The 23,506-nt window shown below is 48.9% G+C and overlaps 1 protein-coding gene across 4 annotated transcripts in view; it reads left to right on the top strand.

The window, feature by feature from the left end:
* EPHA6 (EPH receptor A6) overlaps positions 1 to 23,506 on the top strand; it is an 898,770-nt gene that overhangs the window by 769,647 nt on the left and 105,617 nt on the right. For all 4 annotated transcript variants that reach the window (XM_030581541.1, XM_030581522.1, XM_030581531.1 and 1 more), the window contains one exon: positions 1,351 to 1,412. In XM_030581541.1, the coding sequence (XP_030437401.1) occupies positions 1,351 to 1,412 (62 nt within the window). The remainder of the gene's footprint in view (positions 1 to 1,350; positions 1,413 to 23,506) is intronic.

Genomic DNA, 23,506 nt, shown 5'->3' with positions numbered 1-23,506 from the left:
ATAAGGACTTGCAAAGGAATTGAAATTATTGGGACTGTTTAGAGAGAAATGAGATGAGTCATGATGGCACCTGTTGTTAAAAGTTCTGTTTTACATAGACCCTTCCAGCTACAGGCATTGACACAAAAGAGATTGGGCAGGAGGAAAAAGTGGATAAAACAACAGTCTTGCATATGTGCTCGTTCATTACATTAGTCTTGCATCTATTAGTTGACCCTGTGCAGGGCCGGCTCCAGGCACCAGCGAAGGAAGCAGGGGCGCCCAATAGAAAGGGTCGGCACATCCAGGTCTTCAGCGGCGGGTCCTTCACTCCCTCTCTTCCTCTTCGGCGGCATTTCAGTGGCAGCTCAATTGGGTTTTTCTTTTTTTTTTTTTCCCTTCGCTGCTTGAGGCGGCAAAAAAGCTGGAGCCGGCCCTGACCCTGTGTAGTACTAACCATTCTGAAACATCTCACTGCAGGCCCCAATTAGCGGATAAATTGGACCTGTTCCTGCTAGGCAGTTCTGGAGTGACAGCTCATGCCTGGATACCATCAGTAAGATGCCATTTAGGTACATACAGTGATAAAATATAAAACTGCGCAAGTTGGACAGGTTTGTAAAAAACCATATAATGTTAATCAATTTCTGAGCTGGTTCTTCTAAGCATAATACAGAACCAACTAGAAAATATGCATTAGTCAAGCGGAATGAAGTACGTAAGAGACTCAGATAGCCACCAATCCAGTAAAGCATTTAAGCACATGCTTCACTTTAAACACATGAATAGTTCCATTGATTTGAAAAAATTAAGTACTGAATTCAGTGCTTTGGTGGCCTAGGACCATACTGCATCAGCATATCTGAGGATAAAAATACATTGGCCATGTTTCACAGAAATGAAGTTTTAGAGGCTCCACCAAAGGCAGATCCGTGGCAGATTTTGGTTTCTTTTGGAGATGGTTTATCAATTTCCTTTTTTTTTTTTGCCTTGAGTGTTTTCAGAAGTATTCTTTATAAAATATAGCTGTAATTACTGCACATTCATGTTAAAGATGCTACTGCTCCCATTGACAGGTACAATAATGGTAACTGTTTGGAATTGAGGACTCTAGTTTGACTGTTTTAAAGAAAACACTGCCAAAATGAACTGTTTGTAATCAGTTACTTCAGTGCCTCAAATAAAGAAAATATTGATTGAAAACATTGCTTAGGAATAACAGAACAACGATATGCATTTTTGCTGTAGAGGAAGATTTTGAAAATGAGCTACATATTTAAGTAATGAAAATAATCTGCTTGTAACACCTGGAAATATAACAAGCCCTTAATATAGCTATAATCCTAATGTGTTTCTTTTCTGTCTTTGCAGGCAGACCAGTAATGATTGTGGTTGAATATATGGAGAATGGATCCCTTGACTCCTTTCTGCGGGTGAGGTGTCATTTTCGGATGACATTTGAATAAGAAACCATACTAGGTTAAGATTTTAAATCATTTATCATAAATTAATTTTTATATAATGTTATTCATGGATTTTTAGTGAAGAATAGAAGCATTTTCTCCAGGGTACATTTCTTAGGTACAGTGATACATTAGAGCATAACTGGAAAAAGGAAGATTTAAACTTAAGAATATAATTGATTTCTTCTACAAGAGCAGTTCCCATATTTAGCAAAATGTATTTCAAATGGTGCTATTATGAAGGAAAAGATGAATTGAAACGCAAATGCCTTGCCTTATGGAAGCTGTTCATTTTGCTCAATCACTTTCAGAAATACTTTGTTATAATTTTTTGCTTGGGGAAGTATACAGCAGGGTTGGTAATTGATTTATAATTATTTATGGTGTGACAAAGTTCCTCCTCTCCTTTGGTGGGTCCTGCGCTTATTGGCAGATTTGCACACCTCAGTGATCTTCCCCACAGTCTGGGTCAACTCTTCCTGTGTCTGATCAGGAGTTGGGAGCTTTGGGGGGAACCCTGGCCCACCCTCTACTCCAGGTTCCAGCCCAGGGCCCTGTGGATTGCCGCTGTTTATAGTGCCTCCTGTAACAGCTGCATGACAGCTACAACTCCCTGGGCTACTTCCCCTTGGCCTCCTCCAAATGCCTTCTTTCTCCTCACCACAGGACCTTCCTCCTGGTGTCTGATAACACTTGTACTCTTTAGTCTTCCAGCAGCACACCCTCTCCCTCTCCCTCTCCCTCTCCCTCTCCCTCTCAGCTCCTTGCAACGCTTGCTCCCAGCTACTCACACACTTCCTCTCCTCTGGCTCCCCCATCCCCGAGTGGAGTGAGCTCCTTTTTAAACCCAGGTGTCCTGATTAGCCTGCCTTGATTGGCTGCAGGTGTTCTAATTAGCCTGTCTGCCTTAATTGGTTCTAGCAGGTTCCTGATTACTCTAGTGCAGCCCCTGCTATGGTCACTCAGGGAACAGAAGCCTGCTTCTCCTGGGGCCAGTAGTGGCTCTTTCTTTGACCGCTCTGCTGTAGAGGAAGGAGGGAGAGGGCTGCTACTGCTGCTGTTCCTGCTGGGCGCTGGGCCTTCGCTGCTGCTGCTGTTGTTTCTGCTGCTGCTCCTGCTCCTGCTGCTCCCCTGGCTGGGCTAGACACCATCACCCACCCCTCTCTCTGCTGTCTGTTTGCTGGCTGGCTGGTGGTTCCCCCTCACCTCAGTTACTGCTGTTACTCCACCTACAGACCCTGGGGGGCGCTGCTGCTGGCCTGCTTCCCAGAGGGGAGGAGAGTGAGGGACCCCAGCTCTTGTTGCTGAGGACACCACCCTCTGAGCGGGGTCCCTCCTGCCTCAACACCAGACCACCACCACCTGTAGCTGCTGGGGCTGCTGTGGCTGTTGCTGGGGAGCTGTTGGTGCCCGGAGGAGGAGAGGAAGGAGAAGGGGACCACCCGCTGCTGGAGGTCGCGTGAAGACCACTGTGGAAGGGGCATTCCTGGACTGAGTCTTTTTCGAACTGTGCTATTGTGGTGGGGGTTTGGACTGTGTCTGCTGGGGCACCGGGGTGTGGCGTGGAGCCTGCTCCCGGTCCATCTGTGTTCCCTTTTTCCCCCACCACCATTGTTACCCCCTCCACCATCCCCACTGGCTGTTTTCCTTCTGCTTTGGACTCCTGCCTCTGGGACTGAGCTGCTCGTCCAGCTCACCATGCCTGCTTCCATCGTTTGGCCCTGCAGCAGCAGCAGCCAAGCACTGACTTTTGCACATGCCTGTAGGAGCACCACCACCCCCCTCTCCCTGGACTGACCCCTTTCCTTTGCCACATTTGTTCCCCCCCATTTCCCTCTACGGCCCTGATAGTTCTGCCCCAGCCCTGCAGCTGTCCCCGTGGTCCTCTACCCCATTCCCAGCTCACCCTTTTCCCCCCCACCCTGTGCTCCCCCAGACCTGATTGGTCCCTCCCCTCATGCGCCCACGCCCCCTCCCATGTGCTTGTGCCCTTCCCCATTTGGTTTCTCCTTGTTCACTGCACCCCCCTCTGCCGTTGTCCCCCCGATCCCCTAGTGCAACTAGAGGAGCCGGAACTCCCCTCTGTGTCGGTGCCCTGAACCTCCCCTGCTCCTAGGTCCTTGGTTGCTCCCCATGCCCCTTTAGCCTTCCCTTTCTGGCGCCCTCCTCCCTTGCCTGCAACCTAGTGGGGAGGGGTGATTGCCTCCTCTCCTTCCCCTCCCCTCGCTGTTTGTCCCCCTCCCCGCTCTTGTTATGGTGGGGGACGCGGCGGAGGAGACCCCTCGCGATGCTCCCACTGCCCCTCCTCCACCTGCCCCCGTGTCCACTGCCCGAGCCTCTACCTCGGCCACCGCTGCCGATCCACCTACCACCGCCCTTGCTGGGGCACTGGTGGCGGTGAGTACTGGGGAGATCTCCACTGCTGCCACGTCCCTCGCCCCTTCTGATTCAGGAGGAGCCCCCCCAGCCAATGGGAAGGTTCGGGGTGGGAAGAAGGGTAAGGGCCCCGCTAGAAAGGCCAGGCCCTCCATGGCGGAGACTGTCCCCGCTGCCGCAGCCCCACTACCGGCTGCGGCATCCCTCCCCGCTTTTCCCTCCACTAGCTCTGCAGGTGTCCCTCCCCTGGCCCCCAGGGCGTACGCCCAGGTGGCGGCAGCCCCCCCACCTGCCGCTGCTCCTCCGAACGCTGCTTTCACTACCATCTACAGCGGCTGGGGCCCCTTTCCCACCTTGACTAGGAAGCACGGCGTCCGTTGCCTCCTGGTGCCCGCCTCGCCCCATGTGGAGACCTACGTGCGGGTGTTGGCGAGGGTGGTGGGGCCCATGGCCATCAGGGCGGCCTCCAAAATGTACAGGAAGGTGGTCTTCTTCCTGGCATCAGAGACCGCCGCCCAGGAGGCGGCAGAGACGGGCCTGGCGGTGGGGGGCATGTTCGGCCCCCTGGAGCCGTTGGAAGACCTGAGGGTCCGCTTAATCCTGACCTCCGTCCCTCCCTTCCTGCCCAATGCCGCCCTTCTGCCTGCCCATTCTGCCCTGGGGTGCCCCATCTCTGTCATCAGCCCTCTCCCCTTGGGCAGCAAGGACCACGCCCTCCGTCATGTTCTCTCGTTCCGCCGGCAAGTGCAGCTTCAACTGCCGCCAGCGGCGCGTGGCGGAGAGGCACTCGAGGGGTCCTTTCTGGTCCCCTACCAGGGAGCCCACTACCGGGTGCATTACTCAATGGGGAAGGCCCGGTGCTACCTCTGCCGGGCAATGGAGCACGTCCGGAGGGACTGTCCCTTGGCCCAGCACGAAGGAGCGTGCAGGACCCCCGAGTCCCGGCAAGGCGCCGGCCCTGTCATCACCGGTACCCCTGGCTGCCCGGCACCCGAAGCTGCCCCTCCTCCTCCTTCTCGGTCCACCACTGTGGAGGAGGGTGTGGCGGAGATAACGCCGGACGTGGGAGGGGGCTCGTCCCAGGGGGAATCCTCCCCCATTTGTGCTGTCCCACCACTGCCTCCCCAAGTCCCTGAGCCATTGCCTTTGCCCCCCGAGCCGACCCCTGTTAGCCAGCCCCGGATGATGCCATGGAGGGCTGGTCTTTAGGGCAGGAGAAGCGGGGCAAGCGGAAGGCTCGAGCCTTGTTACATCCTTCGGATTCGTAGGCCCCCCAGAAGAGCAGGAAAGGGGGCACCGATGACGAGCCTTCCGCCTTGCCACCTGATGACTCCCGTTCTGTGGTGCCGGCTGGGGACATCGTGGCAGCACCGGAAAGTAACACCGCCCCTCCTCCGGGGTCCCTTCCCGTGGAAGCCCCCGAGGGAGCCTCTCTCGCCCCCTTTCCCCTCGAAGCCTCTGTGAGCACTGAGGTGGGTGTCGCCTCGGATGCTGGCGAGGGGGGCCCTGGGGTGGTGGACGGTGATCTCTCTTCCATCTACAAGGAGATCAAGGCCCTGGGTCTGACCCCGGTCACACAGGGGGAGGACTGCCCTCTGTCAGTGGGCCTCGATCTGGGCGACCTCACCACGGCCCCCCTATCCCCGAGTTCCCTTCCCCTAACCGCTGCTTCTGCTCCCACCTCTAATAGTCCCCTGGAATCTTCTATCAGCCCGGCTGCGGGTGGCACCCTGCTGACGGCCGCTGAGCCCATTGGGGCGACAGCCAGTGCCCCGCTGCCAAGACCCGGTTCCCAGGGGGTGTCCCTCTTGGGTGTGGAGGACCCACCCTCCTTCCTAAGCAGGGACCCCATTGACGAACATCTATCTCTGGATGCCGGGGCTGCCGCACGTACCACAGTGGCTGAGCCCGGCATCGTTAGGGGTCCCCTTCCTACTTCCCAGATCCGTGAGCCTAACCAGGAGGGGCCACCGTCCAGTGGCTCGACTATAGAGGCTCAGGACCCTGCCTCTGCCCCCTTCCCCGATTCTCTCCCTGATCCCTGCCCTACTCCTTTCAGCTCTGTCCTTGTCTCCCCCACCTCCTGTGATGCTAGTGCCGTCCCTGGGAATACCCCCCCCAGGGAGCGGCTTCAGTGGTTTTTCCTTGTCCCGACCCATTAGGGACTGCTGTTCTCCTTCCGCCACCCCTTGTTGAACTGGGAAGCGGGGCAGGTCGCATGGCGTCGGCCCATCGGATGCCACGTCGGGGGTCTGCCCCCTGCCTGCCCACCTCAGTGGGCCACGGGGCTGTGACGGGGGCCCCACTGGGAGACAGTCATCGATCAGTGACCCCGCCCTCCCATGCGCTGAGGGAGGAGCTGCGGGAGTTCCTTGAGGACATCCATGGCTCCCATAACAAAGTCCAGCTTGCGCTCTGGCGGTGGGGGGATTTCCATCAGGTCCTCTGGGCCGTGAGGGCCCTCATGGGGGAGGGTAAGAGGACCGGGAAGCAGGCCGCTGCGGCTACCAGCGGGTCCGCCTCTTCCGTGACTCTTTACTCACCTACGGGGTAGGTCACGGATTGCTGTGCAGCCTGCCGGAGGCCGTGGGCTTGTCTGCCGGCGAGGATCCTCCCCAGTCCTCCTCATGGCGCCCATCATCTTGGCCACTTTAAACACCCAGGGCTGTAGGATGAGTCTCCGCAGGAGCCAGGTGCTCTCCTTCCTCCGGGGGGGGGAACCCTGTGGTTTTCCTGAAGGAGACCTATATGGATCCGGCCGCTGAATCTAGATGGCGGCTGGAGTGGGGGGATGGGGCCTACTTTAGCCACTTCCTCGGCTCCCTGGATCCCCATGAGTGCCTGGTCCTGGGAGGGGACTTTAACACCACCCTCGAGGAATGAGACCGCTCGGGGACCGAGCAGTGCCCGGCCGCTGCGGACGTCCTCTGGGAGATCGTCGAACGCCACTCCTTGGTGGACATCTGGCGTGACCACCACCCGAACGACATCTCGACGTTCACCTTCGTCCAGGTGGAGGCCCATCGGTCGTGCCACTCCCGGCTGGACCGCATTTACCTGTCGCGTTTCCACCTTTCACGGGCCCACTCCTCCAGCGTTAGGCCGGACCCCTTTTCGGATCACCACCGTGATGTCCTCTCTCTGCACAGAGAGGCCGGGGCCGGCCTATTGGCACTTTAATAATAGTTTACCGGAGGATGCGGGCTTCGTGGCGTCCTTCCGGGAGTTCTGGCTGGCCTGGCGAGGGCAGAGTCCCGCCTTTTCCTCAGCGCGGCGGTGGTGGGATCTGTGGAAGGTGCGCTCCCGGCTCTTCTGCCGTGACTACACCCGGGGCGTGAGCCAACGGAGGGATGCAGTGATAGAGCAGTTGGAGCAGGAAGTCTTGGCGCTGGAGAGGCGTCTGGCCACCAGCCCCGAGGATCCATCCCTCTGCGGAGCATGCCGGGAGAAGCAGGAGGAGCTCTGGGCCCTCGAAGACCATCGGGCTCGGGATGCCTTTGTTCGATTCCGCATCCGCCTCCTTCGGGAGATGGATCATGGCTCCCGCTTCTTCTACGCCCTGGAGAAAAGGAGGGGGGCCAAGAAGCACATCACCTGCCTCCTGGCGGAAGACGGCACCCCCCCTCACGGATCCGGCGAAGATGTGAGAGAGGGCCAGGGCCTTCTACGCGACTCTTTTCTCCCCGGATCCGACCGATCCTAACGCTTGCAGAATGCTATGGGATGGACTCCCGACGGTCAGCACTGGTGACCGGGACCGGCTAGAGTTGCCTCTCACTCTAGCCGAGTTCTCGGAAGCCCTCCGTCGCATGCCCACCAATAAATCTCCAGGCATGGATGGGCTGACCGTGGAGTTCTATCACGTGTTCTGGGATGTCATCAGCCCAGACCCGGTCACCATCTGGACCGAGTCTTTGCAGAGCGGGGTCCTCCCTCTCTCGTGCAGGTGAGCTGTGCTCGCCTTATTGCCAAAGAGAGGAGACCTCCGCGACTTACGGAATTGGCGTTCCGTCTTGCTCCTCAGCATGGACTACAAAATCATTGCGAAGGCCATCTCGATGCGGCTACGGTCCGTGCTGGCGGACGTGGTCCATCCAGACCAGACCTACACCATCCCAGGCCACACGATCTTCGATAACTTGTATCTGGTCCAGGACCTTCTGGAATTAGGGTGTAGGGATGGTCTATCGTTCGCCCTCTTGTCCCTGGATCAGGAGAAGGCGTTCGACAGGGTAGATCACGGGTATCTCCTGAGCCCTCTGCGAGCATTTGGCTTCAGACCCCGGTTTGTGGGTTTTCTCCAGGTGCTGTACACTTCTGCGGAGTGTCTGGTCAGGCTCAACTGGACCCTGCCAAGCCGGTCAGCTTCAGGCGGGGAGTACGGCAGGGGTGCCCCCTCTTGGGTCAGCTGTACGCTCTGGCGATCGAGCCCGTCCTCTGTCTCCTCCGCAAGAGGTTGACGGGGTTGGTGCTTCAGGAGCTGGAGCTGCGGCTGGTCCTGTCGGTGTAAGCTGATGATGTGCTCTTCATGGTCCAGGACCCGGGTGACTTGGCGCGGGTGGAGGCTTGCCAGGCTGTGTACTCGGCGGTCTCCTCCGCCCGGGTCAACTGGGTCAAGAGCTCTGGCCTGGTGGTTGGGGCCCGTGGCAGGCAAGCTCCCTCCTATCCACGCTTCAGGGATCCGGTGGAGCACGGGTCCACTGCTCTATCTCGGAGTACATCTTTCTGCCACGCATCCGTTTCCGCCGGAGAACTGGCACGGTTTGGAGGGCAGGGTGACGGAGCGGCTCCAGAAATGGACAGGACTACTCCAGTGCCTCTCCCTTCGGGGGAGGGCACTGGTGCTTAATCAACTGGTCCTGTCCATGCTCTGGTACCGGCTCAACACCCTGGTCCCAGCCCCGGATTTCCTGGCCAACCTCCGGACAGTGATTCTGGAGTTCTTTTGGCCAGGGACGCACTGGGTCTCTGCAGGGGTCCTCCACCTGCCCCTGTAGGAGGGGGGGCAGGGCCTGAAGTGCCTACGCACTCAGGTCCATGTCTTTCACCTCCAGGCTCTGCAGAGGCTCCTGTATGGTGCAGATGGTCTGACGTGGAGCGTATTAGCACATGCCTTCCTCCGCCGCTTCTGAGGGCTCCGATACAACCGCAGCTCTTTTACCTCCATCCAAGAGGTCTTCCGCGAGACCTCTCTGGGCTGCCGGTCTTCTACCAAGACCTCCTCCAGACCTGGAAGCTCTTTTCAACGACCAGGTCCATGGCGGCCACCGTGGGGGCCGACCTCCTTGCGGAGCCCCTGCTACACAATCCCCAGCTTCGTGTGCAGGTGGCGGAGTCCCCTGCGGTGCGCCAGAGGCTGGTCTTGGCGGGAGTCACCAGGGTCGGAGACCTCCTGGACTACAACCGGGGAGACTGGCTGGATCCCCTGACGCTCGCTCAGCGCATGGGGCTCTCCAGACCTCGTACTCCCCGGCGCATACTTCAGGAGGTGAACGCCGCTTTACTGCCTGCTGCTCGGGCTTACCTCGACCAGGTCCTGCAAGAGGGCATGCCCCGCCCACCCTCCACCCCAGGCCCCGTGGACCTTTTTATGGGGCCCCTACCCCATGGACCCAATCGGCCCCCTCACCCTTTCACTGCGAGCCGGCTGCACTATCTGCAGCCTGTTCTGTTCCAGACCGCGCCACGGAAACATCTGTACACGTTCGTGCTCCACAATCTCCACTACCTCACCCTCGCCTCCTGCCCCGATACCAAGTGGTGGGACCTCCTGCCACCTCTCAAGGGTGAGAAGTCCCGGTGGGTCAGCTTATACTCTGCCCTGGTCCCAAGGCCTGCCAGGGAGGTCACTTGGCGGCTCCTTCATGGGGCCGTGAGCACGGGCATGTACTTGGCGCAGTTCACCCCGTCCCCAACACTTGCCCCTTTTGCGGCATAACGGAGACCCTGGCACACATTTATTTAGAGTGCGCCAGGTTCTGGCTCCTCTTGAATATCTTACTGCGTTTTTGGTTGCACTTTTCTGCTCACCTGTTCAGCTATCCATTCCCCATCTGTGGCCCCACGAAGTCGCGGGATCTCCTTATCAACCTCTTCTTAGCCTTGGCCAAACTAGCCATCTACAACACCAGGGAGAGGAGGTTGGCCGACAGGATTTCCTGCGACTGTAGGACCTATTTCCGTTCCTCCATCTGTTCACGCATCCGGGCAGAGTTCCTCTGGGCGTCGTCCACTGGCTCCCTTGAGGCCTTCGAGGAGCAGTGGGCGTTGTCCAGGGTTCTCTGCTCAGTGTCCCCATCAGGTTCCCTTTGTTTAGCCCTATGACCTCACTCCCGATCCTGTTTTTTCATTAGTTGTCCCACGAAATCATTTGGTGTCACAGACCTGTGGATCCTCCCCTTAGGCTGGGGGGAGGTCCTTTAGAAGTGAGCGGGGTTTGGCCGCCCACCTCCTGGATGCCAGTAGGACCAGACTCCTGTGCCCCACTGGTCTGGGTCTGTCACAATGGTTACTTGCATTTAACAAATTGAATTAGAAAACAGTTCACTGGTGAACTGTCTCAGCACTAACCTTTTTCCCCTAAAGGTCACCCTGTGAATATTAAGAAAGGGATGTAGAAAGCATGGGAAATTGTTTGCATTTGAATTTGATTTTAATCAGTGAGGTAGAAGGAAGAAAGGGCTGCCCCCAAGGTCATATGGGATCTTCTGCCAACATCAGCAGAGGGCTCTGGCACTCTCCACAGCTTGTGAAAATGCACTCACTTTAAGCCTAACCTCCAGTAAGAGACCCCTCAAAACCAGCAGGGAACCTACTATTTCAGGATAGCTATGTGAATTATTTAAAATTTGTCTTACATGTATAAATATCAACAAGCCACACTGACTGTCCATCTCACCATTATTAGTTGCCACCATGGTAAAAGTAGGTCTTGAAGTGAGATTTGGAGGAGGAGAAGCTAAGTGGCCTTGTGAACTAATGTGGAATGGGCATTCCATGTATAAGGGGCGAGGTGGAAGAAAGTGTGAAGATATTTGTGGGAAAGTGTATAAGCAGAGGGTCAAACCTGGCAACACTGGGGAGTATGATATAGAAGCAGATGAGCAGGGAGGGGCAGAGTGGTCAATGGCTTGAAAAGCAAGTGTGAGAAGCTTGAATGTGATGATGCAGTGAAGAAGAGGGAGCCAACAGAGGGATTCAAAGATGGGGTGATGTAATCAGAATAACGGCAAAGGTGATGATGTTAGCAACTGTATTTTGAATGGACCAGGGCAGGGTTGAGGTTTCTGAGAGGAAGGCAGGGGTGGGGAAGAGTGGTAATAGTCAATACAGGAAAAGATGAGGTGCCTGGAGGGAAGAGAGTTTTACCTTAAATGCATAATTGAGCCATTACTGAAGATGCTTTTATGTATTTTTTGCCTTTCATTTTGACAATTCCCCTGTATTTTTCCTCTACCCTCTATTTGCTTTCTGTTCACTACACTAGGAAACTCAGGAGTTCCCATTTTCTCTCCCCTAGTCCCAAACATTCACTCATCCTCTCTTCCATCACGATTGGATAACACTATGATGCATCTACTAGAACTAGTCAGAAAAATTCTGATGTAACAATTTTTCATCAGATTTTGACGATCTGTTTCACAGACAAAGTTCCTTGGGAAACGCAGGCAGGTTTCAAAATGTCTCTGCCAGCCATGCTTCCACCTGGTTTCCTAACAGCTCACCTCACTGGCTCATTGTCAGCCGCCTGCCAGACTGCCTCTGAGTTGGTGACCCATGGACTTCCAAGGCAGATTGTCTGTATCTCTGAGGTGGGGCTCCATTCTGTTTTGTGGAGAACTTTGAAATTTTTGGGGTCTTGTTCTAAATCAGGGTGAAACCCAATTTCAAATACTGAAATCCTCCAACAATTACCTTTCTCTGCACAGCTGTAGAATCTAATGAGCTATTCTTGATATGCACTTACAGTACTATGTTAGAAGCTGAGATCACCAAAATTATGAGGTTATTATGGAGCAATGATGTTCAAACTGTACCAAATATATTTTTAAGCAAAATGTTTGGGAATGTGCTAGTCATTATTTTCTGCAGCTGTTTTCTGAGTATATTATTTTCCAGCTTTCTTTCTCACTGCAGATTTGATTTATTATTTAAAAATGCCTTTTGACAGGATTTTAAATAATAATCAGCATCTGAAAGCATTGTAGATATTTCATTGGAATTCTTGTTAATAATTATCAAAGCAAATGACTGCCAGTATCAAATTTAAAAAAGAAATCAGTTTGCTTCATTAAAAATAGTTACTTCCTGTAGATTTCTTAAGTCTAAACTTTGAAATGCTTTTGGGAAGATGCAAAGAAGTACAGAGAGAGTTTATATCTAAATCATAATACATTTTTACATTTATAAAGAGCCTTTCATGTGGTAAGATCTGGAAGAACTTCACAACATTATATTTCTTCATATTTAGAAGAGTTTCTTTCTACTGCTCTGGGGGTTCTTACATGCAGGCAAAAGATAAAAATCCAAAATATAAGAATATCCCCCACCATAGCAAGTGCTCCTCCAAAAATGTTACCCTGTATGTTACCACCACATCCCTCAACCCAGCCCTTCTCCAAAATCTGAAAAAATGGATAACTTAGTCTCTGAAAGTCAACATATGGGAGTTCTGATGAATCAATGTGGAAAGTGAACTCCAGAGAAGACCTTCATGGAAGACATCTTACCATCAGCCCCTGCTCTTAAACCAGAGAATTGTTAGCTTTAGTGCTATTACTTGTATTTCAGTAGAAGCTAAATGCCCCTATCTCCATTGGGGCCCCAAAATACATAGTAAGACAGTTCTTGCCCCAAAGAGCTTGCAATCTAAAGAGACAAGATCAACAAGGGTGAGAGAAAGTAAACATTATCCTCATCCCCATGCTGCAGTTTCCCATCTATAAAATAAGTGACTTGCCCACGCTCACACAGAAAGGAAGTGGATAGCAGAACTGGGAACTGAACCCAGCTCACTTGAATCCCAGTCCATGGTCTTAAATGCAAGATCAGTCTTCCTCATGTTGCTTTCATATGACACAGGGAGAGAGAGAGTTCCAAACTCTTTAGGGTTTGCTAGGTCAAAGCCAATACCTTAAACACCACAGAGGCTTATATGAAATAGACAGCAGACTCAAAAAATGCATACATATGAAAGAGAGAGAGACACACACACACGCATCTTATGTTCCTGAAATATACCATGACAAAGTCAGGCTGGACAGCTGTAAGAGAGTGGTAGACTGCAAGTATATCAGCCCCAGAATGATAAAGGTCCGTTTCCCTATAAGCTAATGAAAAGAGGTTATCTCATGTCAACTATGGACTTCTGAGTCCAATTAAGGGCTGCCTGAGACCTTCAAAAACCCCTCCTCAGGTGAGAGAAGAGGAGAGACATGCTGCTGCAGAGCTAGTGGTAGTAGGGAGAAAGCTTCTCCAGGGTGGAGGGCTGCCTGTCTCCCTATGGGAGAAGCTACCTGACTGCCTGTCATGGTATAACCCCTACTCTGAACCTTAGCGTTCAAAAGATGGGGTACCAGCATGAATCCCCCTAAGCTTAATTTCCAGCTTAGATCTTGTAGTGCTGCCACCAACCAGGACTTGCAGTGCCTGGTACACTCTGGCCCCCCCAAAACCTTCCCAGAGGACCCCAAGACCCAGACCCCCCCGGATCTTACACAAGGAAAGTAAACCCTTTCCCCCACCGTTGCCTCTCCCAGGCTTTCCCTCCCTGGGTTACCCTGGAAGATCACTGTGATTCAAACTCCTTGAATCTTAAAACACAGAGGAATGCACCTTCCCCCCTCCTCTTTTCCCCTCCCCAAGAGGTAATAGAGATTCAAGCTCTGTGAATCTAAAACAGAGGAATTCCACCTTCCTCCCTCCCTTCTCTCTCCCTTTCTCCCGCCAATTCCCTGGTGAGTACAGACTCAATTCCCTTGAGCCTCAACAAGGGGAAAAAATCAATCAGGTCTTAAAAAAGAAAAGCTTTTAATAAAAAGAAAGAAAAAAGTAAAAGTTTTGTCTGTAATCAAGATGGTAAATGTTACAGGGTCTTTCAGCTTTTAGACACTAGAGAGAAGCCTTCCCCCCAGCACAAATACAAATTAAAATCCTTCCAGCAAAATACACATTTGCAAATAAAGAAAACAATCAAAAAGACTAAACTGCCTTTCTACTTATACTTACTACTTGAACAGAAAATTAGAGAGCCTGTAGGTACGTCTAGTCACTCTCAGAACCCAGAGAGAACAACGGAAAAACAAACAACACAAAACAAGGACTTCCCTCCACCGAGATTTGAAAGTATCTTGTCTTCTGATTGGTCCTTTGGTCAGGTGTTCCAGGTTCACAGGTAAAAGAGACATTAATCCTTAACTGTTTATGACACTGCCTCTTTAGGGGAAAGACTGGCATTCCAGGTGAATAACAAAGCCACACACCTCACCCCAGTCCACACCCAGAGAGGGCATAGGAAGAGGTATTTCCCTTTGTCTGTGATGTGATTTGTTTCTTTTGTTTGATGGAGGAGTACTCTTTGGGCCTGTCCTGAGGCCTACCTCAAAATATTCAGAATTAAACCCCAAGTGGGAAAACAAATACTGTCTGGAGTGGATTTGATTTATTCCAAGCCTCCCACTGCCTGAGAGGGGAGTGGGGAGAGGGGACTCACTGACCCTGGCGAGGTGGAAGAGGTACCTGGTCACATTGCACAGTACACAAACATTCATAATTTTGAAAGCTGATTCATCTATGCATTTAATGAAGGAGAGTCAACTAATGACAGCAGACTAAGTAAGGTTATTTATTTAATTAAAGGACATTTTCATTTTAACTAATCTCAGCAATGTGTGTAAGACACCAGGCACCCTAAATTGCCCAAGATACATAGATTCGAAGATAATACCCTCCTCTCAGATCCTCACTTGCTATAGTTTTCCTTTTCTCCCCCATCCCACTGCAATAGATTAGATAGTATTGATAAGCATAGGATCTCCTCTCTTGTAATGTGTGTTTGCAAATTAATCTTCCAAATACAAGCATTACAACTATTAATTAAAATCAGTTTCTTTCCCTTATCTTACAAAAGGACTGTCCTAAATTTGGAACTATGCTCAAAACTAACCTATAAACCAAACTCAAACTTTTAAGAAGAAATGAAAATTCCACTCCCTTGATGATCAGTCTGGCTTCCTTACCACTGAGGCGTGTTGCCTCTGTTTAAATATCAGAGAGCTTTGGCTTTTAAGGCAAGCAGTCAACTTTCAAGTTCCAGTAGTGGGGAATCCCCAGAGCACAGTGGCCTCAAACCTGAAGTCCATATTCATTTAGGGTTGCTATTTTCTAATCACACAAAACCAAACACCCTTGCCCTTACCCCTGCCCCTTCCCAAGGCCCCGCCCCCACTCACTCCATCTCCCCTCCCTTGGTCGCTTACTTTCCTCCACCCTCACTCACTTTCACCAGGCTAGGGTTGGGGTACCAGAGGGGGTGAGGGCTCTGGCAGGGGGTGTGAGCTCTGAGGTGGGGCTGGGGATGAGGGCTTTGGGGTGCATGAAGGGGCTCAGGGCTGGGGCAGAGGCTGGGGTGCGGGAAGGTGTGAAGGCTCTGGGACGGAGTTTGGGTGTGGGAGGGGGCTCAGAGTTGGGACAGAGGTTTAAGGTGCGGGAAGGGGTCCAGGTTATGGGCTCCAGGAGGGATTTTGGGTGTGGGAGGGGGCTCCTGGCTGAAGCAGGGGGTTGGGGTGCAGAAGGGAGTTTGGGCTCTAGGAGGAAGTTTGGGTGTCGGAGGGGAATCAGGGCTGGGACAGGGGGGTTGGGGTGCAGGATCTGGGCAGTACTTACCTCAGGCAGCTCCCGGAAGTGGCCAGCAAGTCCAGCTCCGAGGTGGAGGGGCCAGGGGGCTCTGCACACTGCTTGCACCCGCAGGCACCACCCCTGCAGCTCCCATTGGCCATGGTTCCCAGCCAATGCAAGCTGCTGAGCCGGTGCTCAGAGTGCGGGGCAGCACACAGAGCCTCCGTAGCCGCCCCTGCACCTAGGGGCCGGACATGCCTGCCACTTCCAGGAGCCACATGGAGCCAGGCAGGGAGCTTTTAGTAGCCCAGTCAGTGGTGCTGACCGGAGCCACCTGGGTCACTTTTCGACCAGGCATTTCGGTCAGAAACTGGACATCTGGAAATCCTATATTAATTTCTTACTCAGGTCAAACGTCTTTAAATAAGCTGAGAAAAAAATGGGTACAGACTTTCAGATCTGGACCATTGCCAGCATTAGCCAGTGAAAAGAGCGTATGTGGTCCCATTTCTGTCACCTCTTCTGGAGTGGAATTTGGAGCTTCCACCTTCGAGTATCCTGCCAGCAGAGAAAAGACTACAGAGCTTTCCCCATTAATTTTGCTCCTGATGGAGAAAGTGATCCATGACTAGAGAGGAATTATGGTCCAGTGATTACAGGATTGGGAACCAGATATAATTTCCTGCTCCACCACAGACTATATGTGAGACTGTGGGCAAGTCACTTTGTCTCTGTGTGTCAGCTCCCCGTCAGTACAATGAAAATAATAGCACTTCCCTACCTCACCAGGATATTGTGAAAAGAAACAAATTAAAAGATGTTGCTATGTTAAGATGCTTTTTTGATAGAGGCCATATAAGTACTCAATATGGATGAATGGAAGGCAGGGCCTGTTGGCCAAAAGGGAGTCTTGCTCATGCTTGTTGGTAGGGAACAAAGAAGCTTTGAAGAGGTTTAAGGATACCTTAAGATAAATAGGATGTGAACAAGAAAACTTTTAGAGACTGGCACATCATTGCACAAACCTACCTGTTTTGGTAACTCTATGGCTCGTTTACTTTGACATCATCCTTTCTGAAGGATTGGTGAGATATCACACAGGCACTCAATTCATTAATCAGCAGTTTCAGCTCTCAGGAGCTTTACAAATGAGGTATTATCTCCATTTTACATGTGGGGAAACAAAAATGAAGTGCCTTGGCCAAGCTCACATACCAGGTCAGTGACAGAGCCAGAAATAGAATATAGGGCTGGCTCCCACTCCAGTGCCCTAGTCAGTGAACCATGTTACCTCCCTACAATGTAGTGGCAGAGCAACATTTTCCTCAGCACAGTCTATCAGGTGGTTGTGACAGTGGGTGTATGTCTTTTGGTGCCTCCTGGAAGGGGCCTCACAGCCTTGATTCACCCACTTCCCAGTGAGGTGTCTAAGCGGTGTTCTGTGGGGTCAAATGGTAGCATGGGGTTGTTGAATTATAACCCATCCATTTATTTCAAAGTCTCAGCTAGCAGGGTCTCCCTGGCTGAAGCAACTGAGTGCAGCAGAGCCTAGTTAGGATCAGAACAGTAAGAAACAGATTGAATGAATTTACATGTTCATGAGAGTTTTTGCTGCTTAGAAGTCAGAGTGGGGAATGTAGAGATAGAAAAGCTTCTGGCTTTGCACCGTTCTGTGATTACAGATTGTTTGTTCATTTTAAGGATTTAAGCTTCACAAAAGGAATGTAGCTGGAGACTGACATTTTGGAATTTGTTTGTGTTTATGGTTGGCTAAGAACCCTAGAAACCTGTGAACTAAATTAGAAACCCTCCCTCAAAGAGCTTTCATTTTGCTTCTCTGGCTACCTGTGTAGTTTTTCTCCAACTGCAGAGTAGCTAATCTTAACTACTGTATTTTATTTCCATTAGGTTTTTGAAATGCACTAATCAATAATTAGTGCTGTGTCCCAATAAATAGCAAATTGGGACACAGCAACATTAAATCAGATCAAAGTTCTAGTTAAATTGCTTTGTACCATAAATTATTCTTTAAGAGGCCTGATTATAATAGTAATCCATTTGCATTTAATTGTGGTGTGTTGTCTCACTCTTCCATTCCAATCCTGTAGGGATTCACTTGGGAGGGAGGTTATGGGGTGAGGCCAAGCAACTCTTTAAGGTTTGCCTTGTGGCATTTTTATGTAACTGCTTCCTAAAAAGGGAGGGGTATGGGATTCTGGGGAGGGGTCAAGGGTTGCAGCTTCCCAGTTGTATGACTCCCAGAGATGTACAAAGAAGGGAATGCTGGTCAGACTCTCCATCCTGCTTCTCTGGCACCACTGATTCTTGTCCAGGCACCCCCGCACCAGTGCAAAACTCCATTTTTCTCTCTCAGATAGGTACAGGGTGCTTCAAGTGTCCTCAGTTATTGGCGTTCACCTTGGTGATGCAAAGTGGCTGTAAACACTGTCATTTTGCTTTGGTAGCGTCTAACACCCACTGGTCGCTAGTTTAAGTGGCTACACATGGTGAAGGGGGCAATGGATAATCCAGTCTCCTGATGCCTATGAAAGCAGAATGCCATGGAGATCAGCTCCCCCTACTCCTGGCCACTGAGGGTATGTCTACACTGCAGTTAGACACCCACAGCTGGCCGGCGTCAGCTGACTCAGGCTTGCAGGACTCAGAACAAGGGGCTGTTTAATTGTGATGTAGATGTTCCCACTGTGAGGGAGGACGATTCCCCAAACATGTACGCTGCAATTACAGCCCCTTACCCTGACTTCTGTGACCCCAAGTCATCTGTCTCAGACTACTTGCAGGTTTTTAATTGCAGTGTAGACATACCCTGAAAGCCTTTGATACTCAAGCTGCACATTGCCTCCTTGGGCGGGCTTCAATAATGCAGCAAAGCTGGCACTCCCACCTTCCTTTTCTGCCAGATCAGCGTTCTTTCCATTTGGAGAAGAATAATCTGGCCATTATTTTATTTGTTTTCTTATAAAACTATGACCTTCATACATACTTGTAAAGCATGAATGTAAGAACGGCCATAGTGGGTCAGACCTAAAATCCATATAACCCAGTATCCTGTCTTCTGACAGTAGCCAAAGCCAGGTGTCCCAGAAGGAATGAACAGAACAGGTAATCATCAAGTGATCCGCCACCTGTTACCCATTCCCAGCTTCTGGCAAACAGAGGCTAGGGACACCATCCGTGCCCATCTTGGCTAATAGCCATTGATGGACCTATTCTCCATGAACTTATCTAGTTCTTTTTTTAACTCTGTTATAATCTTGACCCTCGCAACATCTTCTTGCAAGGAGTTCCACAGGCTGACTGTGTGTTATGTGAACAAATACTTCCTTTTGTTTGTTTTAAACCTGCTACCTATTAATTTCATTTGATGACCCCTAGTTCTTGTGTTATGAGAAGGAGTAAATAACACTTCCCTATTTACTTTCTCCATATCAGTCATGATTTTATAGATCTCTCTTATATTCACCCTTGTCTTCTCTTTTCCAAGCTGAAAAGTCCCAGTCTTATTAATTGTTCCTCAAATGGAAGCCGTTCCATATCCCTAATAATTTTTGTTGCCCTTTTCTGAACCTTTTCCAATTCCAATATATCTTTTTTGAGATGGGGCAATCACATCTGCACACAGTACTCAAAATGTGGGCATACCAGGCATTTATATAGAGGCAGTGTGATATTTTCTGTCTTATTATCTGTCCCTTTCTTAGTGATTCCCAACATTCTGCTCACATTTTTTTTTTTACTGCTGCCGCACATTGAGTGGATGTCTTCAGATAACTGTCCACAATGATTCCAAGTTCTCTTTCTTGAGTGGTAACAGCTAATGTAGACCCAATCGTTTTATATGTATAGTTGAGACTTTGCATTTATCAGCATTGAATTTCATCTGCCATTTTGTTGCCCTGTTACTCAGTTTTGTGAGATCCTTTTGTAGCTCTCTGCAGTCTGCTTGGGACTTAACTAAAATAGTTTTGTATCATCTGCAAATTTTGCCACCTCACTGTTTACTCCTTTTTCCAGATCATTTATGGATATCCTGAATAGGACTAGTCCCAGTACAGACCCCTGGGAGACACCACTATTTACCTCTCTCCATTCTGAAAACTGACCATTTATTCTTACCTTTTATTTTCTATATTTTAACCCACTACCAATCCATGAGAGGACCTTCCCTCATATGCCATGATGCTTACTTTGCATAAGAGACATTGGTGAGGGCCTTGTCAAAGGCTTTCTGAAAATCTAAGTATACTATATCCACTGGATCTCCCTTGTCCACATGCTTGTTGACCCCCTCAAAGAAATCTAGTAGATTGGTGAGGCCTTTACAAAAAACATGTTGACTCTTCCCCAACAAATTACGTTCATCTATGTGTCTGACAATTTTGTTCTTTACTATAGTTTCAACCAGTTTGCCTAGTCCTGAAGTCAAGTTTACCAGCCTGTAATTGCTAGGTTCACCTCCGGAGCCCTTTTTAAAAATTGGCATCACATTGGCTATCCTCCAGTCATTTAGTACAGAAGTTGATTTAAATGATAGGTTACAAACTACAGTGCGTAGTTCTGCAATTTCACTTTTGAGTTGCTTCAGAACTCTTGGGTGAATACAATTTGGTCCGGATGACTTATTACTGTTTAGTTTATCAGTTTGTTCCAAAGCCTCGTCTAGTGACACCTCAATCTGAGACAGTTCCTCAGATTTGTGACCTAAAAATAATGGCTCGGGTTTGGGAATTTCTCTCACATCCTCAGCCATTAAGACCAATGCAAAGAATTCATTTAGCTTCTCTGCAATGGTCTTATCATCCTTGAGTGCTCCTTTAGCATCTCAATCGTCCAGTGGCCCCACTGGTTGTTTAGCAGGCTTCCTGCTTCTGATGTACTTAAAAAAAAATTGCTATTACTTTTTGAGTCTTTGGCTAGCTGTTCTTTAAATTCTTTTTTAGCCTTCCCAATTATATTTTTATATGTCACTTGCCAGAGTTTATGCACCTTTCTATTTTCCTCTCTAGGACTTAGCTTCCACTTTTTAAAGGATGCCTGTTTGCCTCTCACTGCTTCTTTTACTTTGTTTAGCCACGATGGCACTTTTTTGGTTCCCTTACTATGTTTTTTTTAATTTGGGGTATATATTTAAGTTGAGACTCTATTATGGTTTCTTTAAAAAGTTTCCATGCAGCTTGCAGGAATTTTACTTTTGGCACTGTAATTTCTGTTTAACTAACTTCCTCATTTTTGTGTAGTCCCCCTTTGTGAAAGGCCCCTGCTCCTGCTTAAAAGCCTATGCCATAATTTTCTTTTTCATTGTAAAACAATAAATGGTCATAGAAAAAGCTAGATTTCAATACGGAGAAGCGTCATGTACCAAAACACTGTAAAACGATTAATCCTCTTCCTCAAAAAAGACTATATAAAAATAATTTGTTTAGCTATCTTGATGCATGAACAGTAGCAGACTATATTGTAAACTATAAGGCCAGGATTTATTGCCAAACTTTAATTCCCCAAGGCAAGTCTAGTAGAGGCTAAAAGAAGTGAAAGATAAGGTTCTGGAGGGAAGAAGTCTCTGAGTATATTGCTGTTGGAGGCAGCAGCCATTATTATGTAATTCCCAGAGCAGATTTGCCATCAACCTCACCCTTCCTGTCAGCTGGAGGTTAGATGCTGCAGTAGAAGCCTACGTTAAATAACGTTGGGGAAAAGGGAGGGAAAGAGAAAAATGAAGACTTGGAGAGAGTTCTATAAAATGAAGTTGTAAAGCACATGTTGTAAATCCATCTAATCTGGCCTCACTAGTCAGAAAGTCATCTTTGGGGAAAAGAGGCCACATGCCATTGCTAAATTTAATGGTTCCCTTTCTTATTTATCTGCAGCAAGAGAGGCAACAACATTAAAGCTCATAACTAATCCTCTCTCTTTTCCCTTCCCACACAACATGCACTTGCACTCTTATTTATTGGAGGCACACTCCTTTCCCAGTAGGAGATACAGCACTTCAGTACCTTTTGTAGGGATTTTAGGGACTGTTAAAGGAGCAATTTTTTTTCTCTGAACCAAAAAACAGATTGGGCATTTAAAAAATGAGCTGGAAATAAATGCCACAATCAAGTATCAGACTTACATAATGTCCCATCATCCAGGGGGTTCAAGATTAAGCTAAGGACAAACTACCATGGTTGCCATTGTAGAGCCAACATTTACCACGAGACACTATAGTTATCTTCTGCTCAAAGAACAGATTGTTTAAAATGACAACCATTGTGAATATTCTGCCCATTTAGTGACAAGGGTCATATGTCTAATGATCTGGAGTACAAAAATAATTTAGTAATTAATATGTACAACAAAAAAAAATCAAAGTGGTATGGAGTCTTAAGGGCAGCCAATGTAAAGATTTTAAATCAGTAGTTGTGTTGAAACAATTGTATAAAAATGTATGCTGAGCATTCTACAGTAGCTGTGTTCTAGAGACAAGTGCTTTAGGGATGGGAGCAGAAAGAAGGGTAAATGGTTATGTCATGTCCCCTGCTTATTACTGCTTTAAATGAGAAAGGGGGAGGGGAACAGTTGAGGCTACTGGGCAACTGTTGGGATTTTGTTTCCAATCTGAGCACTACTAGAGATAACACAGTGTGTTACTGCAAAAGAAAAAATACACATCCCTAGTCTGTTCTGATGGTATAATACACGAGCATATCATACTTGAAGATGCACTTGGAGCTATTGTCAAACAGTATCATTCAGCAGTGTTTAAAATGAACTAAAATAATTTCTATTGTGTTTTATGAAATTACTTAGTATCCATTATATGGAGTCCTGTTCACTAGAGAAGAAGTTGACAGCTGACATAATTCAGTGACAATAATACAAATCGGAGTGCAATCCACATAATGATGAAAACATGAATTATATGTCTGTGTAATACCTATTTGCAATGTGATTCTTGAGGAATTTGTGTAAAGTGCTTAGTACAATGCTTAGTAAAATAACAACAACAAATACACTATAGCAAAGAGAAGTTGGCTTTCATGTCAAATGATCCAAAGAACCTGTCAACAGCCAATACGACATAAATTAGGCCTAGTAAGTTCCTGGTAAACTAATTATTGACTTCAAACATATAATCAGTTAACACTGAAAATAAAATCTTTGTCACTTGCAATCAGATATCATTATATACTTGTGTCAAATCTTATTTGCTTTCTGGAAAGTAGAACATTAATTCAGTATTTAGCGCTCACTCAGATGTGTATGGTAGAGTAACCAATGAGAACTGAGGATGGAGCTGAAGGATCTCAGAAGCAATACAGAAAATTATACAAAAACAGTTACTTGGTGCTCAAAATGGAGAAAGTTTGTGCGGAAGCAGATTTTTTTTGCTTAGATGGTAAAAGGCTGAGCTATAGCCGAATTTTAGGCTTTTATAGGTTTTTTTGGCAAAGTAAAATACTTGTTTTCTCTGGCTGTATCTAGCACATTCTGAAAACTTTTTAGGAACAAAACCTTGATAAGAAAGAAGCTCACTTGAGGGCAGGTCTACACTATTGCTTAAATCATTCTAACTTACGTCGCTCAGGGGTGTGAAAAAGACACACAGACACACACACACTGAGTGACGCAAGTTACAGTGACCTAATCGCTGTCCACACCAGCACTATGTCAGCAGGAGACACGCTCCCAATGCAGCTGTGCTGATGTAGCGCGTCTAGTGTAGACCTTCTGAGAAGGATATTTTTGTTGAGTTAACTGATCCTTTCCACCAGCCTATAACATTCTAAGCACACTGAGATTCACTGTTATAGAATGTTCTGTAGGTTGACTGCAATACTTCATTTAAG

The sequence above is a fragment of the Gopherus evgoodei genome, chromosome 1, assembly GCF_007399415.2.
Source record: "Gopherus evgoodei ecotype Sinaloan lineage chromosome 1, rGopEvg1_v1.p, whole genome shotgun sequence".
NCBI lineage: Eukaryota > Metazoa > Chordata > Testudines > Testudinidae > Gopherus > Gopherus evgoodei.
This window is presented reverse-complemented; position numbering and strand designations above follow the sequence as displayed.